The sequence below is a fragment of the Periophthalmus magnuspinnatus genome, chromosome 24 (assembly GCF_009829125.3).
Source record: "Periophthalmus magnuspinnatus isolate fPerMag1 chromosome 24, fPerMag1.2.pri, whole genome shotgun sequence".
Classification (NCBI taxonomy): domain Eukaryota; kingdom Metazoa; phylum Chordata; class Actinopteri; order Gobiiformes; family Gobiidae; genus Periophthalmus; species Periophthalmus magnuspinnatus.
In genome coordinates this window covers 18,973,869-18,993,730 of record NC_047149.1, presented here as the reverse complement: position 1 = coordinate 18,993,730, position 19,862 = coordinate 18,973,869, and the positions used below count along the sequence as shown (strand labels likewise).

Sequence of the window (19,862 nt, the reverse complement as noted above, 5' to 3'; positions counted from 1 at the left end):
CAGGTGGAGGTAATTGCGCTGATGCGCTCCAGGTGCGTGCGGGAGGAGCCAGGAACTCCACCCAGTTCAGACAGGGGAGGGGAGGGGAGGGGAGGGGAGGGGAGGGGGAGAGCACACAGGGAGACAGAAATATAGGCATCATGACATGTGTTTAAGATACTGATTAAAGTAAATGGATTTTGTTATGCTGTTATGTTACTATTGTGGAGTTATGTGTTGGTCAGGATGGGCTTACATAAGCACATGGCTTCAGCCCAATCCTTTTTTGGTTGTAATTAATGAAGAAAATGTTTTGTTTTTTTCATAAAATCTGAACAACCAAAATAAAATTTATTCATTCAAGTCGATGTAAAACAAGTAAAGACTCACTGTGGCATCACATTGGGACATTTTACAAACATGCTCATTTCTAATATGTTTGATTACAAGAAGGTCTTTAGTTCTTTGATACTCGATCTTCAAAACACACTACCAGAAAGATACCTTACCACTGTCTGAAAACCACAGATGTAGTTTGATAATTTAGCCCTTCTTTGTGACCTCTGGTTTCTACTCCATCATGGTCTGAACAAAGTGGACTTCAAAACCACCAATGAGATCCACTAGAAGAGGCCCACACACCACAGTTGAGAATCATTGACAGGAGATGCATATGGAACAGTGTAGAGTACAGTCAGTGTACTCTATCCTTCTTTTACCACCAGAGGGAACTGTTTCTTCATTGCAATGCCGTGGCTTCTAAGTGATGTCTAGAGCAGGATGGTAGAGGTCATTTAGCACCTTTGAGGATGATACAGAGACACGGGCCTTAATTAAAATCCTCTTTTCTCTCACCACCACAATCACTATAGAACTACAACATACTGAGCACAACTAATGATATCTCCTCATCGTTAGACTGAGTATGTGAATGTAAAAACTTATTTAGATGATAGACCAGTCTATTTTACTACACTATTAAGCCATCATAGCCGTACGATGAAAGGCCATGGCTATACCTGCTTGTCAATGCCAGAACTCGTCAGATCTTGGAAGCTAAACAAAACTGAGCCTGGTTAGTACATGGGAGACCACTGGGAAATACCAGCTGCCACAGTGGGACAGCAGTGATTCGAGTGGGAATTGCCGCTGTGTCCTTAGGCAAGACACGTCAGGCTTAGTATGAATCTGGTAATACACTGTAAAGGTCTTTGTATGTCTTGAAAGGTGCTGTAATCTCTGGAACATGGATGAGAACTGGACTGGATGAGACACTCTTTGTTCCCAAGAAGGACATTTTTTATTTGGATTGGATAGTTCTTTGTAATTGGGTCCAGCCATAATAGTTTCAATAATCTTGTAGCATAACCACACATGCCATTATTATTGTTGTTGATTATTATAGAGATTTTGGCATAAACCCCCGTATAGAATCTTTAGAATGTATACTGGCATCAATATGTTGTGTTACATTTTTAACCTGCAGACATCTTAATAAAGTATTTCAAGGTTATAAAATGTTGTGATGTCACCCAGCAATTTACTGTGCCTTGTCCTATGCCAGTTGTGAATATGCACTGTGTTATGTTGATGTCCAGGTGTCGGCAGAAATTAATTGTTCTAAGAGGCTGAGATTCTGGTTGCATCCTTCTTCTTCTGGTGCATCCTGTTGGTGATTTTGAAGTCCATTTTGATCAGACCGTGATAGGGCAGAGTTCACATTATGCCTTTTGCCAAAACACAAAGCAGTTTCTGTAACTGTATCAGTGAGTCTAAACTGTGGTAGGGCCTCTTTCTGGTGGGGTATTTTGAAGATTAAGTCTAGATTATGTGATTAAATGGGACCCACACAGCCAAATGACCAATAGTTACCGAAACTTTTTTAGGTATTTCTGCACAATGCAAATGTGTCCAGTGCAATAACATTATGGTCTGAGCCCCCTCTACCAAACTATTACACAGTATCAGATGCTGACTAGTGAGTATAGAGTGAATACAGAGTAGTAACTTTAAAGCATTTGTCGTCCTGGTCAGATACTAAAAACATGCAGAGGCAGCAGAGCCAGAGCCCAGCGCTCACATTAGCAGGCATTAGCTGCTCCCAGGGCTTACTCACCTCTCTTTTCCCATAAATGCAGTATTGATTTGCTCTCTGGTGTTCACTGGAGCACTCAGCCTTGTAGCACCATCCAGCTCCATCTGACTCTGGGCCCGTGCTCAGAAATGAGGAAACATTGAGATGTTGATGCTCCTTTTTATCCTGGTTTAATCATAATTTATCTGATAAGTGGTCTAGTAGAGTACTACTCTAGTCTTCATTTGTCTGTCTAGTCTGGCCACTTCTCAAGAGGAACATAGAGTAACCACATTTGTATTCAAAACTGTTACTTTAAAATCAAAGATCTCAGTATAAATAAAAGACATATAATGAATAATTAAACATTTAAAACTGTATTTGTGAAATTAATATACCAATAATCTAGCTCATAAATGAGTTAGAGTAGCTAACTGATCCCTGTTTTAATAATGAAATAATCAGACAGACAGACAAAGCACAAAATGAGTTATAGAGGTAGATATTTGCTATCAATTCACTAATAGTCATTAATAGTGCCTGATGTGTTATAAAAATGCAGGACACTCTGAGGAAACAAAGGGATTCTATGGTGATATTAGCTATGGAATAATATGAAATTGTATCTTGTGTCTAGGCCTTTGTAGTTTTGTGTCTGAATCCTCTTCTATAAATTAAGGTCGCTTCTGGAGAGTTCCCTTTTACAAGACTTTCAAAGAAATAAATGTATGATTTTTTTATTTTTTTTTATGAGGTTTTGTAAATAAATAAAGACCCAACATTTGATAAGTTGTCTCTGCCTTTGTCTCTGTGCATGCAACTTCTGTTGGTGAGCCCCGGATCCTCTTTCGGCAATTCGACTTATGCCCGGACTCTGGTTGGTCATTGGGTTGGACAGGCACCTCCCACTCCACCAATCCCAGAAGTTCCACCTGATGGGGCGTATCTGGCTCGGGGTGGCTGGGATAGTTTTGCCGCCACCTTACTACCCGTCCTTGGTTTGTTACTTTAGCTAGCTGCAGTGACTTTTGTATCAGATACTTGGTTATTGTTATTATTACAAACTTATAACTAAACTTTATATATATGTATGTGTATATATATATATATATATATATATATATATATATATATATATATATATATATATATATATATATATATATATATATATATATATATATATGTGTGTGTGCGTGTGCGTGTGTAATCATATATCATATATTACATATATAATTCAAAATTGTTTGTAATTAGTTGAAGTCCAATTTAAATAAGCTTCAATTGTTTATTAATTTTCTTTTAAATTTGTTAATTATTATCTTTTATTAGTGGAAGATATTTGACCAAATGTGGACATCCATCCATTTTCTTCCACTTATCCAGGGCTGGGTCACAAAAGCAGCAATCTAAGCAGGGACTCCCAGACTTCCATCACCCCAGACACTGGTGGGACCCCAAGGTGTTTCACAGGCCAGCCGAGAGACATAGTCCCTCCAGGGTTTCCTGGGTCTTCCTGGGGCCTCCACCCTGTGGGACATGCGTGGAACACCTCCCTAGGGAGGCATCCAGGAGGCACCCTTAGAAGATGCCCGAGCCACCTCAACTGGTTCCTCTCGACGTGTAGGAGCAGCGGCTCTACTCCAAGCTCCTCCCGTGAGACAGAGTTCCTCACCCTATCCCTTATATCCGTGATTTTGTCTTATCAATTTGGACATTTTTGTTCTTACTTCAAAATAGCATGTTTAAACCACGAGAATGGGGTGGTGAAACTACTCTAAGAAGTTATTACTTTAAAGCAGGGGTCTCAAACTAAAACTAGCTGGGGACCATGGGAGGCAGAGTCCAGGTGAAGCTGGGCCGCATCAGGTATTCCACCCTAAAGCTTTGTTAAAATCTTCTCAAAAGGCATTGCTGTTTTCAACATACATGAGGAAATATGCCAATTCTTGTGGATTTTATGGATATACATATTATCTGTTGAATCTTTTGTGACGACATAGCACGAGTGACAAGTGTGTTTGGGGTTTACTTTCTACATGCAACATGGTAATGCCACATTAAACTTTCATATTGTCCTGTGGTCCACAAAATATCGTCGCAATTGGCCCCCGGGCCGCGAGTTTGATACTCCTGCTTTAAAGAGTTACTCCAGAAAATGAAACTGTGTTGATAGACTATGTTACTGATTACTATGGAATCCCTATCTATGAAGTGACAATACTGATGTACATGTAATAAATATGATGCATTCAGTACATTGTAATTGGAACTTTTTAGTAAAATACACATAAAGAAATGGCTAGTGGACATCTGTTCTATTTCATATAAAACTGATTAAAATCTCTGGACTCTGGACTGAATTTGTGAGAAGAACGACAGACACGGGTGCCATCCGGGTTTATTAATTTTAATCAATTCAGCTAGCTACAAAATGTCCACCACTTCACACACTGACAGGATACAGAGGGAGTCTTAATAGTACATGCGCTGAGGACATCAATCTCACAGTTGAACTTGTGTCATTCAGGGTTGGGTACTTAATCACCTTACTCTAACTACTTTGACATTTTGGCGATTTGGTGTGCATAGCTCTATATAGAATACAGAAGCGAAATGAAAATAAAATAAAATAAAATAAAACCTTTTGTATCGTGTTGCTAGGAGTATAGTATTATTATAGTGTTGGTATTTCTTTTTACCAATAACAAACCACACAAGGAGAATAAACTTACAGGTACAGTCTTCTTATAAAAGTAAGATCTCTCAGAAATATGCGTCTTTGCTTTACATTGCAAACGTTTATTTTATTTTTTCAGAGCATCCAAAACCTATGATACAGTACACAGCCAGTCCGCATCTTTCAACACATAGTCAACAATGTCATCACTGTAGAATCTGCATAATCATTTAGAAAACAGGTCATTTTTTGCGATACAACCCAAAGTCCTCATTGTATTCAACTTCTTCTTTCTTTTTTGATCCCTTTTGCATTTATTTTACAACAAGATGGTCACAGTCGGTAAATATATCAAGACAGAAAGAGTGGCACTATTGCAACCTTGCAGGATTATGGAAACGGTGTCCTAATACTGAGCATGCGTTTTGTCAACTTGCTACTGCCATGTTATTATTTTTTATATATATTTTTCAGACAGATTTTATTTATAAGACTAAAATCTACCATTGGTCATGCAGAACGCACAATTCACATCACTTGGAATGCAATGTCTAATACAGCTACAGAGAGTCTAGTTGCACATTGTCTAAACAGTAACTCAGTATGATTGTGATGAAGGAGAATGTACCAACAACTGGCTTTGATTGTAAGTGCTTTCCACCATCTCTTTCGTCTGTACCTTTGTTTAGTAAACGCTGTGTCCCCCCTGTCCATTTAGTTTGTGCCAACACTAAAGTAAGGAGCATGACAGTAGCCTAAGTGACACACTTTTACTAAGACGATACTGAGATACTGAAAGGAAAAGAATCAAACAAACAGCTTTTAGAGCATTCCTATATATACTTGTCATCCAGAGCAGTATAATTTATATATATATATATCTTATATATGATATGTTATAATATATGATATATATATTTTTGATAGAGATTAAAAACTTCACAGGTGAGCTAGAGAGCCATCAAGTCAGCACTATATACAACCTTTGGAAAGAATGAGATATGGAGTATAAGAAATAATTGTTTACGAGGACAATCATCTTGAAAAAGCTCGACAGACGACACAGAACAACATTTACAATGGGGAGGGGAGGTGATATGTGCATGTGTGCAAACCTAGAAGGTCAATACCATGATGAAAGCAAGTCAGCGCCTGTTGAAAAGTGGCGCAGGACGCGGGCAGGCTCAGAGCGCAATGCTTAGCCACTGCCCAGCATCTTTGTGGCGCGCTGGTTAGCCTCATCAATCCGGGTCTTGTTGGAATCAGCCTGGAACAGGGAGCGGAGCTGGGTTAGAGTGGTCAGGTACTGGGGCATAGTGTGTACCCTATCACTATGTGTAATGACTGCTGATGATTGAACTAAACATGCCTCCTTTAGGGCCATAGGGCCGCACAGGGCGTGAAGCTTCTGTCTGGGCATGTTACATAGTAAAAACAGTAGTAGAAGTATTGCAGACTCCCAGTGTACCTTCTCCATGATCCTGTCGATCTGGCGGTTCTGGGTGTCGATCTCGTTGCCCATGTCGAGGGCCATGTGGCGCAGGTTTCCGATGATTCCGCCCACCTGCTCCAGATTCTCGTCCATCTCATTTTCCCGGGCGTCCTCTGTTACCCTGGAAGCAAACGCACAAACAGCATCACACATGGGACTTTCCACACCAGATTTCACCTGTGACACCTTGACCCCAGAACACTGCAACAATATGTGCCCCCTCCTCTGAGGTGAGAGGAGAAACTTTTTAATCACTTTACATCTGTTTATTAGCATTAAAACTCCATACAGCCATTGTTTCTACTGTAATATTCTGGCCATTACCCATCTGAGCTTAAATTGAATAGATAATGGAACTATTAATTTACCCACTAATTTCACAATGGATAAATTCTCTTGTCAAGGTAGCACTTAATAATAAAATAAGCTTGCATGGAATTACAAACAAAATAGGAACAAAGATGCAAGGAAACAAAACTATAACAAAAGTGAAAATGTCCTTCATTTAAGGACTTGCTGTTGCTACCTGTTTGTTTCCATGGAGCGATTTACCTAGATTAGATTCTAAAGTTTAACGCCGCACTGTGAAACATTTTAGGTTCTAGAATTTATTTAGCTATCAATCTTAATTCGAATTACAGATGTTTTTAGTGTCAGAAAAGTGGGTTAATCTCTCAAATTTAATGTCATATTGTGGAACTTTCTCAATTCAAACAGGCAGGTCACATACCCACCATCAAAAAAGTTGCAAAATGATGCATAATAGATATATAACAATTATATAAGAGATAACTAAGTGAATCCCTAGTGCTGTATCTGAGTATTGTTACAGTGCATCATTCGAGTGACCCTTATTCTTCATACCTGCGGATGAAGCCCCCGCTGATGGCCATCTGTTCACGCTCGTCGACCACGCGGGCGGGCTGGCTGGCCACAACGCCATCCTGGTTATTGCCCCAAGCCTTGCTAGCTCCACTCTTCATCCTGACCAGAGATGAAGAGTGACATTCAACACAATCAGTCACAAAAACGTTTAAAACTCCAAAACTCTACCTCCACCAGGCTGCCTTCTCTCCCTCATTTCTACAAAGAGAGCCTGGGTTTGAGGTGTTGTGTGAAGTTTAGTAGTAGCTGACGTTAGTGTTATTTGGACATGCATCACAGAAATATATGATAAAGGGACTAAAGGGACTAGAGGGGCTAAGTCAAGCGAAGCATTGCAGGCACGAGCTCGTTATGGTCTGTCTGATGTTATATTTGTTATAACATACTGAGTCACACTAGTGTCTACTGTATACTATAGCATGCAGTTATCAGCAGAGTGAATATCTCCCCTCCTTTAATGTGACAAAGAGAAGTGATAGTGTGGGGTTTTTAAACATGAGGGTGAGGAACATACTTAGTATTGGATTTCACGATACTCTTCTAACCTCTATAATATGTATATTGTATAACATCCAAAATGTCTAAAAACCCAAACTATGACTTTGGTTTAATGAACAAAATGATACTCCCCCCAGACCCCCACAGTGAGACCCCTGTGTGACATAGAACAGAGAAGACGAGTTTGGGCAGACACATAGACTGGGACAGAGTCAGGACGATTACACTGGACAAACTGATCGACAACAAACAAAGAAAACTGAAGGATGTTCCCAGAGAAATGCAGTGCGCACCCGCTCCCTGCTCCTGTGTTTGAGTCAGACATACAGTCTATGGGCACAGCTGAGCTAACATGAGGCGCTATCACAGCTCTGCAGCTCACCTCTATGTGTTTGTCACAAGATCCTACTTAGCAACAGTAAAAAATGCTTCAACCATTCTGTCTCCACAAAGCACATGCACACTACACATTTGAAAACTCTTGCTTACAACTGAAAGAGGGATCTATTTTGTAACATTCTCCAATATTCAGCAGCTAACTGAAGTTAAATTGACAATTTACAATTTATTAACAATACGACCTTGCAGTTGTGAGACAGAGACAGAATAAGGATCTCTCCACATCTGAGTCATCTGACTTATACACACTCTGCACAGGCTTTGGCCATCAACACTGGAGGCTTTAAGGCAGCATGGAGATATGTAAACACTAAGGTAGAAATATACAGAATCTCTGTGGACTGAGAGTGGCAGCATCTTGGCCATTGCTGTATGTTTTAGTTTTTGTATCAGTGGCCAAAATCTTTCCAATTTGCTGTGACAAAAAGTCTTTAATCAATTATAATCAAATAAGCAACATATGGAGTGGCAGTCCAACAACTGTAATGTGCTTTTAAATTCTGTATTGTAGTCTATAACACACATGATTATTTCTAGCACTGCACCATTAATGAAACATAAAAATATATACCATATAATAATATTTACCATACCATAAACCATAAACATCTACATAATAAAGCATAACCATTATGAGTTGCATCGTCATGCATGCAAGAGCATTCCGGGGTCATGCTCGCAGTCATGTCAGAGGCGTTTCGCTGATGGAGGGAGTGTTCAAACAAAAGGGTCTGGTTCCTCTAAGGGTCAGATCATGCACATGAGGAGAAGTGTCAGTTTGGACCAGGCTCTGCACAGTCCTGTTGGACCCAAACCTCAAAGAGTTCTGTCACAGTTTAGACCAGATTTGAGGCCAAGAGACTGTGTGAGCGTGAGCCCTGCTCTGGAGCTATGGACTGTAAGACAAGGGCCAGTGGGCTCATGGGACCAGTGTTTAATTACTTATGGACAATACTGTTCAAGGATCTTTAAAGTGTTTTGAAACAGCAAATAAATAATTGTGAATATTTTAGCTACAGCTGTTGTATTGTCTCCCATATGACACAGGAGTGGCTTCCATTGGTGCTTCATGAGCATGCATGAGAGGGACCCGGCACCATCACCTCAGATCTCTGAAAAGGGGCGGGTTTTGAGGAGCAGAGCAAACTATTGGCTGATGGTCGCCATAGCGTCACTTCTACCTCTGATATCTATAGTATAGTCTCATTCTGGTATGGCAGGCAGGCAGGCAGGCAAGCAACACCTACTTGTTACATGGACAGGAGCAAAGACCACAGAATTTCCCTAGATCGTTCAAATTCTTTTCTGCATCCTTCATGTCCTTATTGATTTGGTCCATTCCCTCCTCGATGCGCTCCAGTTGCTCTGATTAAACAAAGCGATTTATCCCCCACAGAAGAAGAAGCAAGAGAAGAGAAGAGGAGCAGAGAGAGAGGTAGAGAGAGAGAGAGAGAGAGAGAGAGAGAGAGAGAGAGAGGGAGAGAGAAGACAAGGGAGAGAAGACAACAACTTCAGACACTCACTTTGACGAAAGAAAGTCCAACCAAAAAATCAAAAAGAACCAAAACAGGACGCCACCACATATGTAGGACCTCTGGGCACATGGTCAGTACCTACTTGTTACAGGGACATATGAAAAGCCCACAGCATTTCCCTAAATCTTTTAAATTTTTCTCGGCTTCCTTCATGTCTTGGTTGATATGGTTCATGCCATCTTCGACACGATCGAGTTGCTCTGGTCAGGACAAAGGGATGACAGTGTGGAATGAATTTCAGAGACTGTTGACAGAAGTATGAGAAATGGTGAACTCTGCTGTTGAATATGTGTGTATATGGTGGGATTGAATGCACTGATCTATTCACATGAAACACAATTATGTTTTTAGAGCTTCTTTGAGCTGGGGAATGGGGCCAAAGCCCAAAGAATTCAATAATGGCGAAGTTATTGAGCTGGGACTCTGTGTCACTGACTAGCAGAACAGAAAAGCCAGTCTAGTAAAAGCAATGAGAAAGAGGTTAAAGTGGAACTAAACACTAAACTGTATATAAGGTGTTTTAATAGCATTGCCATTTCTTAGCTCTTTTTCAGTCCTTTTAGTGTAAACTAGGGGGATTGCAGCTTCCTGGTCAGAAATGTATACAAATTTGCATTTCCTGGCTCCAGTGGTGACTGCTATTTCAAGTACTATGTGATATCACAAAAGACTGCTCTGATTACAGCCAATTGTTTCTGATTACAAACACCTGGCTGCAGGGGTGGAGTTTGAAGTGTGTCCTCCAGGTACTGCTCAACTCGATTTAGAACGCGGTTGTGGGCGGAGTTTATGTGTTTAGTCCCACTTTAAACATGTCAATACCAATCATGCTAGCCTCGTCAATGCTACCAAAAATTAGGTATTTTAAGACACTACATGGTTATTTTGGTTTAGTGTATAAGTAAAATAGCTGGTGCAATGCCACTAATAAGCACTGACATCACATACCATATTTGAAGAGCAAGTGAACAAGCTGTCGTCATATGATATTAATCGTGTTGGTTAGTAGTTCAGTCCCTCTTACTGTCATTATGTCATTGGACCAGGCGCTTGGAGCAAGGCCTCTACAGGGTTTAACCTAGAACTTTGGTGTGGCACTATGAACTATGGGAATTGTAGTCATGCTAGTGTGGCAGATGACATGTTTACTTCCTGGTTATGAGTAAAGAAAGTGTGGTGCATGTGTGGAGGGCGGAACACGGTTAAAGATGAAGCACACTGAGAAACTCTTCCTTGATTTCTGTTTTGTAAAATCCCTGGACTGCATTCATTTGACATGTTTACTCATCTAAGATTCAGATAAATACGGCAAGAGACTATGCTCGTTATGACATTTGAGCCAAAGCTTAGTATTATCAGTAGCAGCCATGAAGCTACAATCAATAATGAAATGTCAAAGGTCAACAGAGGGCTGTGACCAATCAAATAATGCTGTAGATGCAAACAGGAAGTGCATTCTTCCATCCAAGGACTGTACAAAGCAGCAGGTTATTTGTCATTACCAGCTAAATCGATCGTTTCTTTCTCATGCACCATTTTGGTTTTGCTACACAATCTTTTGACTGTTTTTAAATCTTATAATACAATTAACTTTTCAAAATGTAAAAACAGTCAAAAGTAACGTATCACTAACTTAAACAATTTAGCTCATATCTTTTGCTGTATCGAGTTTGGCGATCCAATAGACATGATGAACATTACAATTTGATATAGGCCCTACTTTGTTTTGGGGCAGATAAAGGAAAATTGAAAAAGCTTCTGGCAAAACAAAAGCAATTGGACAAAAATAAGAAAATATGTTAGAGAAAGGAAACAGGAAAATATCTTAAAATGAATCAGTTAATTAAAAAAAAAACATGCATTATGTTGAATTAATGTGTCTTAATGAGTAAAAGAAAAAGCTATGAATTTATTGCTTTATTTGCAAAAAAGAAAAAGAGAGAAAAATGCGTAGTTCTCTTGTAATTAATCAAATAAGAATACTAGCATTGCAGAGTACTAAAATTTGATGACAGATTGGTTGGGGTGTGACTTACCTCCCTGTTCGTCCAACATGACCAAAGTCCTAATACCGGCATCTTTGCTCTACACCACAGAGAAGACACAGAGAGACAAAATAATCATTAAAAGATATGTACGCTGGAAACACACATTTTAAGCTGGGGGTCTTTGCTTCTTACACTGTGCTATGCTAATGTAAGAGCGGCATAAACATGGAGTCTCAAACTATTTAGAAAATATCCCAAGAGCCCCCTGTTGTCTTCCACCGTGACATCAAAATAAAATTAATACATTCAATTAATGTTTCTAAACCAACATTGTAGTTTATTTTATATGTGTACAATTATATTCTTATTATATAATTACTAATATTTATATTTAAGACATGTATATATGACAAAGAAGGGGACAAACACATGCAGTTGAGAATGGATATTTCTGCAATATCTCAAGAATTCCAAAAGTAAAAGTGTCAGTCCATGTTTAATAGTGGCAAGCTATAAGATTTGTGTCATTATCATGTATATATAAATGAACGTAGCTAACCTACTAGCTGCCCTGTTCCAAATAGTAACTCCAATCTGGCTCCAATTCATTTTACATTGAAAAACTGTCACCTCTTTCTCTGTAACTGTTGCAGTGAGCCTCATCATTTTGGTCTCAAATGTTCATATTAACCCACTCCACATGTTCCTGGTATTTTTATTTTACTACTGTGTCCGTAAATCAAGATATGAACTTTATTAACAGATGAATCAAGCGCCTTCTTTCGCTGAGGTCGTTCCTGCTCATGTTAGCAACAGGTTTGATTGACAGCGTTGCTAAACGCCTGCTTTGTGCTAAATCAATGGTGCGGGCAGAGAGGGGTGTTACCTTAATCAGCCTTGCTCTGGATTGGCTCTTTGTTTGCTGTGATAGTCGAGGTCGAGATTCCAGATATGGAACTCAGTTCCAAATTCACCCCTAAAACTGCTAGCCTCGATGTTGAAGCATAATGTATTGCTACCGTTTGAAACTACTTTATGCCACTAACACAATAACATGGGATAATCCCAGTAAAATCATGTTTAAATATACAGCATTATTAAAATATAGACATAAGCTGCAACAAATACATGCCAGAATGAACCACTAATTAGCCAACTCCTTATTTATTCAAGCCTCTACTGCTCAAATCTTTTCATCAACAATAACAAAAATCTCTATTGTAAAGAAACAAACGCATAAATAAATAAATATTGAGCCCCAAAATATACTATCCCAGCTTTCATATATTGAACAATAAGTCGATATAGTAAAAGAAAAGAAATAAGGGGAAAAATCATTCAGGAAAAACATGAATGAATTAATTCTTTTTTAACCACAGTGACTTTCTAATTCGACCATTTCAACCATATTACCACAACTCTTACCCTGCCCTGTTTCCCTTGGTGGGTAATTTAAAGGCCTGACGCTCCACTCAACACACAGTGCAAACTTGTATTGATCAGAAGGTCAAAGGTCATACAGCCATTACACCCTAAACTGGAAGTGTGCAAACTGCCCTCCAGGGACCTGCCTTAATACCAGTGAAACCAAGTGAAACCAAGCTCCAGCGTTCATTAAAAACAGCATCTGTCATTGGATATAAATGACACCGTTCATTTACACAAGAAACCAACAGCTCTATGGCCACAGTCTGACCGCTTTATCGACAATGGTTAGCCCTCACCAATATGCAGTAACTGTAACAATATAGAGACCAGCATTTTACAAACCAAGTGTCATCTTATAAAACCAACTTATAAACAGAATATAGCTTGTCCACACACTGCCAGGATTTGACAAGGAAACTGGACTGTAACTTGAGTCTAAACCTGAAAATCATTAGGTAGGTCGAGCCCCAAAAATTCAGTTCATAATAAGATAGTAAACTCTTTGAACCATATTGTAAAGACTAATTTTATCTGCAATAATAAAATGGCACAATTAAACTCATCTCAAGATAATAAGTAGCAATAAAACTAAAAATATATACAATTATTCTACCCACTGGAGTTCAAATGTTTCAAAAATGAAGAAAATGTAACCCACTAGTCCACAGAGTACAGATGATAAACTCTGAACACAAAATCCTTTATTTACTGAACGATAAAATAATATATAAACCTATGTCTAATCTAATCTCTTATATTTATTCCTATGCACAATGAAGAAAGCTGGAGTCTTCCTCTGTTTCTCAAATCCGCCACACGTCAGACCGCTATGACATGGTTCTTGCTTGTGCCAATAGCCCCAAATACAATTATAGTGTGTATACAGAGAACCACCTCCTCAGCACTTCTGTGAGGGGACAGGCGATGTGCAAGAGCAGTCCGGGAGCAATAAGGAATCCCAGGAGAATAAATTACAGTGTCATTTGGCCTGGAGAAGGCCCACAGCCGTTACAGTGAGTCTCTGAGGGAAGGCAGTGAAACGAGAGCACACCGACTCCATAAACACACAGGAACATGTATGATGAGCGCACATGACATGCAGATCAGCAACACTTGTTTTCCCCATAGTGAGGTCATTGGATTGGTGAAATACAGTTACTGTCTCATTCATGTATATTACTATAAAATACTAAACAGGTGAAAGATATTGCATGTTTTTTTCATCATGCAGCTCCAATGGATTACATTTGCCATTATTATTATTATGACATATTAAAATGGCAAATGTAGATTTTGTTCTGGTGTAGTCTCGGTGTAGTCTCGGTGTAGTCCAGGTTTGGTCTCGGTCTAGTCCTGGTTTAGTCTCGCTCTAGTCCTGGTTTAGTCTCGGTCTCAGCCTGGTTTAGTTTTGGTCTAATCCTGGTTTAGTCTTGGTTTAATCCTGGTTTAGTCTTAGTCTTGATCTAGTCCTGGTTTAGTCTTGGTCTAGTCCTGGTTTAGTCTTGGTCTAGTCTTGGTTTAGTCTCGATCTAGTCCTGGTTTTGTCTTGATCTAGTCCTGGTTTAGCCTTGGTTCAGGTTTAGTCTTGATCTACTCCTCCTGGTTTAGTCTTGATCTAGTCCTGGTTTAGTCTTGATCTATTCCTTGTTTAGTCTTGGTCTAGTTTCTGCTTTAGTCTTGGTCTAGTCCTTTTTTGATCTTGTCCTAGTCCAGGTTTACATTTGAAGTGTTCAATAGCACAAACAGATATCTGTGTGTTTTTCTTTTTGTCACCATCTTCTGGAAATATTAGCAATGACAATAATGTATAGTGGATTTTATCAAGAAGGGACAGAATTATATTTTGATGGCAGTGAAATACATCTGGCTTTTGGAAATATTACTATATAAGATTAAACTGCAAGCATTCGATGACTTTTTCAAATGGCACTTGTCTGTTTTCGGAAGTGAACTAATCTGCTTTTATTATTTATCTAAAAGACTTGTGTGTAGTTGTATTCAGTCTCCACAATAGCTTCTTATATTATTGAAATGGTGATAGCAAAGAAATAGTGATCTAAAGAGGCTAATACAGCTGCACTGAGCTCTTATCTGGCACCCATTTCAGCCATTTCTCTATTGTAAATCTGTTTGTGTGATGAAAGTTGAAAACACGCAGTTCTAGAAATAACCGACAATGAAATAAACAGCTCTTTTAAGTTTCATGTTGTAGACATCAAATATGGTGTTTACTATGGAGTTTCATACTGGCATTGTGTTACTGTTTGCATCCTCACAGAGTAATCCTATACACTATGTTGTAAGTATTTGGCTGTGCTGTTCTTTTCCATCACTCTGGACCACAGCAGACATGGGCTCTGTGTCTGCAGGGACTGGGCGGGGCCGATGGGGGTTTGTAACCGCGATCAATACGACCTTCAGAGGAGCGCCGCCTCTGCTGTTTTCAACTGTCTGAGTTTCCTTCTGTTGTCTATAAAGATTGGCAAGCACGCTCCACCATTTTAAATGTTATTATTGCTATACTAGCTCTTTTCACAAATGCTCTGCACTTACTACACTATGTAACTTTTCTGATGTGAGGGTCTGCCACTTGCTCATCTCCATGGAGATCTCTCCTATAGTATGCGTTAACTTCATGGAGACGAGCTGGTGATGCGGCTAGACCGAATTACAGGTCAGATTTGTGGGGAAGCAAGCCCAGTCAGCATAACAATGTATGTTATTGAGCATTAAAAACACCTTTAATTGAATAAATGCAAGATACATTATTTAATGAGGCAACCAGAAAAGTTGCATATACTATGAATGAATCTGGTAAGTATAACAATACTATATTTCAGCTCTGAGTAATAAACATTTTACACTGGATGCCCAACCGGACACATGTTTGAGGCTGGCAAAAAGAACAGCGATTTATTGTCATTTGTTCTAGCGATATTGTGTACCATTTGAAACTGCTCAGACACTCACGTGGAACAACTCTATAAAGGTTTACACTACTTTGTTTTAAATCACATGAACACACTGACTATAATAATGCTGCAAAATTATATCTAATCTATTTGTTGTTAGCGTGCATTTTATGTGTCTGTCTCTTTAAGCTCCCCACTGTTTAGCTCCTCTTTGTTCTTGTGCTCATAGAAACCAGGTTTACTGTACATTATGTTCTGAACTGTACAATTGACCAGGTGCAAAATGAACTGAATAATTTAGGATGTATTTGGGTCGTATAAAAGATGCCAATATTTAACAATGTTGGAAGGATGTTAAATTATGGAGTATATGGAAAGTATAAATAATTACTTTTTTGAGATCATAATTATTTGAAACACTTTTGTACAGTAAAAGTTTCAGGGATGACTTATTTTAGTGGTAAGGTTTTGTGTTTCAAGGACATTGCAGATTTGAAGCACGACAGAAATAAAAAATAAAATAAACATTTCGAGGTGGTTTACTTGCTCATATCTACAATACTATTTTTGAGAACATTTTGTGCAAGATAGAGACTTGTTGCATACTTAATCAAAAGCCCAAGTGCCAAGTAATACGCTGTTTCTCTGCTGTATTCTGCGCCAGATTTTACGACAAAAATTATACATAAACAGTCAAATGAAACTTTAATAGCTGTAGTTCCGATAAATGTTCTTACCTCTTCCACGAGCTGGAGCATACGACGGGTGCTTTCCAGTGACTGTGAAAAAATAAAAAAAAACGGAAAGTTAGATTTTCATGCTGCAATCATAAATTTCTTCAAACAAATTACACAAAACGCTGGGGTTGGTACATAGGCTGGCCCTGGCGTGTGCTTTGTCTGACTCAATGTACAGTAAATGCATTCATGTATTATAAACAGGAGTCAATGGGAGCAATCAGCGGGACACACATCGATCAATACTTCACAATAAGAGATCAACATCATTTGTCCTTCAGCTACGACGGCACCGGGTCAACTCTAATACTGAAGTCAATCCATCACAGACAGTTTAATGTATGACTGGGGCTCTCCTTCACTGTGGTTTTGCTCAAGGGTTCGCTTTTTCCCAATGGTTTTTTTTTTTGGACTTTTTGTACAAATATCACACATATCTAATGGTAAATGGTTATATGTTTATATAGGACCTCCCACCTTCAAAGCACTCAAAGAAACCCAATGACACAACAACAGCATTTATCTGTGGAAGCTGGAATCGCACCGCCAACCTGTGGGTCAGTGGATCTGATCAGTGGATCTCTACCAAAGATGTTTACGTTGAGAGCGGGATTTTGAGCGTTGACTTTCTGAACAGTGGGCAAACACAGGGATCATCTGCTTATTTCCTGTGAAAGTTGGTTAATCTATCTTATCTTTGTTTCACTGTTTGATTTTTGAACTTTCTATTGGCTAAATAAACAATTTTGTGAAGCCATTCAAGGTGATTAATGTTGTGATTTGGTGATTTGAAGATTTGAAGATCTCTGCAAAAATAATGAAATTCAATAAATGAAACTGAAAATTGAATTCACATGTCCAATTAGTCACTGATGGAGGAAAACACATTTACTTTTTGTATACTGCTGATAGAAGTTGTATTTTGTTTGACTGTGACAATTCTGAAATTTGTCATGATAAAACTTTGTGTTATAGTTTAGAATTTTGGCACCAATTATCATATTTGCCAAGGAGGTGGATATCAAAGGAGGGTATTGGGCTTTCTATATATTTTGTCAATTATCTATTATGTTACCAAATCTCCACATTCAAGGATGTATTATTATATTAATGTCGTGAACCATGACAGTAATTCATAATAAGAGGTCTGGATGGCTGTAATTAATGTCGTATTAAAGGTCATTCAGGCAAATAAATAAATAGATAATTGGCCAGTTTGATAATTGAAGAAAAAGTACAACTAGCATTTCATTTTACTTTATTAAGCTATTCTATTGATTGATGCCAAAGAATGCAATTTTGTATGAGGAAAAATGTAAGCAAACCTATTCATAAGTTGGTATGCATATTACCCACGGGTTTCAGACTGATGAAAAATGAGGACAGTTGGTCAAAAAATCTTCAATAAGTTCATAATTAACAAGTAGTTTATAAAGAAAGCCTGAATTATAGGCTTAGTAAGTACTTAATAAACGGGTTTGGGTTAGGAGTTAGGGCGTTTGTATAAACTTTATTAAGCTTGTAGTTATGACATGTAGTTATTATAAGTGTTATCTTTTATTGATTATTCTTTGATAAGAATTGATAACAGGAGTAAATCCCGTACAAAGAAGCTTATCTAGAAGCGTACTCTGTAAACACCATATTTCACTGGTCTATTTTTAACTTCTGCCTACCTCTCCTTAAGCCCTGCACTCAGAAAAGGCTTGCCTCCGCTGTATGTGCTCTATAGTGAAAGTGAAAGTCATCAGGGAGGTGAAAACTCCGCCATTTTGTGCCGGGTCTGTGTGTGTGTTGACTGAGCGAGTGTTTAATATTCTGCTCAGCTGTGTGCAGTGAGTCACATGTGGAGCTGGAGGGGCGTGGGCTGCTCCAGGCCTGTGTCTGTCAGAACACACAAACACTGCACTGTGTACTGTAGATATGAGGTAAACAAGGACATCTATGTACATTGTCATCATATGTTGTATTGTGTGCAGATTCTACATCAGTGTTTCCAATAGCTTTCGTTCAGACTATGGTGGCACTTTTTTTTGTTAATAATTTTGTTTCATACCAACCAAACACAATGGTCGCTGACATTTCTGAGGAAGGCAGAATTCAAGACTTACTTGTTTTAAGTTTGTGGATGTTCAAAAAATAAGGCAAAATTAATGTTTTTGGATTCATTTGTTTAAATAAAAGACAATTGTATGTCTTTTGTTCACAGAGTTCAGTCACATGATTTTTACAGGTTTGGGTGACATTTTGAGGACTATTGACTGATATTTCATTTTGTAATGTGCAGCCTATTAGGGTGGTAATCCGTGGTGTTGAGATTTTGGACAGGCCCTTCTAGATAAAATGTATAGTAATTATTGAGTTTTAAAGGCAAAGGAATCTAGCTCTCTATTTTGATCAAAGCTCTTGTGAGAATAATGAACTAGCACCTACATTTTAAAGAATATTTAGCTCACATTGTGAATCTTTAAGCATTTCCATGACAAAGTAACAATCCTCCCATTCCTTCACGTTGCATTAAATATACTCTGCATCATGTACCCCCTCCCCCATACCCTCCATCTGTGTTGTTTTCTCTGTAGTTCATTTTCACATTCAGCTCCATATTTGAGTGTATTTGTGTGTTTGTGCCAACACGCCCGAGCCTCCATGACTGTGTGCTTCTCACCTCATCGGCCAGCTGGTCGGCGCGCTGCTGCATGTCTGACAGCTCATTGCGCATGTCTGCGTCATCTGCCATGGCTGCTGCTGGGGGTGGAGGCGCTCTCCGAAAGGGAACTCAAGATCCTATGGGAACGGGGAAGGCTGTAAGAAGAGATAGAAGATATGTCTGAGAACATGTCCTTCAAAATAATCCAGAAATCTTTAGGTTTATTTAGGTTTTGAATATGATAAAAATAGACTATGACTATGATAGATACTATGTAACTTTTCTGGAGGGCTGTACGCCACCAGCTTGTCTCCACGGGGATGTTATTGCTTTGTCTCGTTCCAGAGTATGACATTAAACCTATATATCTTGCATTTCAATTGAGTTACCTGCAAGATACAAGAAACATGCATTATTACTGTGATCAGACTTGTCTTTCCATAGGTCTGACTGGTACGTTGGCCTAGTAGATTTCCAGGTAATCCCCATGAACGTTTAAAGCCATACTGTCAAACATTCCAAGCTCTGCAATAACACATACAGGGAGACTACAGGTCGCAGATCCTCACCTGAAAAGTTGCATAGTGGACCTTAAACTAAACCAG

General features: G+C 38.9%; 1 protein-coding gene across 1 annotated transcript in view; it reads right to left on the bottom strand.

Moving 5' to 3' along the window:
• Positions 1–4,447: 4,447 nt before the first annotated feature.
• Positions 4,448–19,862, bottom strand: part of snap25a (synaptosome associated protein 25a) — a 37,744-nt gene continuing 22,329 nt past the window's right edge. The window contains exons 2-8 of the mRNA XM_033990864.2: positions 19,276–19,412; positions 16,608–16,649; positions 11,579–11,627; positions 9,255–9,372; positions 7,090–7,209; positions 6,202–6,346; positions 4,448–6,000 (exon numbers count right to left, since the gene is read on the bottom strand). Coding sequence (XP_033846755.1) covers positions 5,932–6,000; positions 6,202–6,346; positions 7,090–7,209; positions 9,255–9,372; positions 11,579–11,627; positions 16,608–16,649; positions 19,276–19,347 — 615 coding nt within the window. The 5' untranslated portion in view covers positions 19,348–19,412 and the 3' untranslated portion in view covers positions 4,448–5,931. The remainder of the gene's footprint in view (positions 6,001–6,201; positions 6,347–7,089; positions 7,210–9,254; positions 9,373–11,578; positions 11,628–16,607; positions 16,650–19,275; positions 19,413–19,862) is intronic.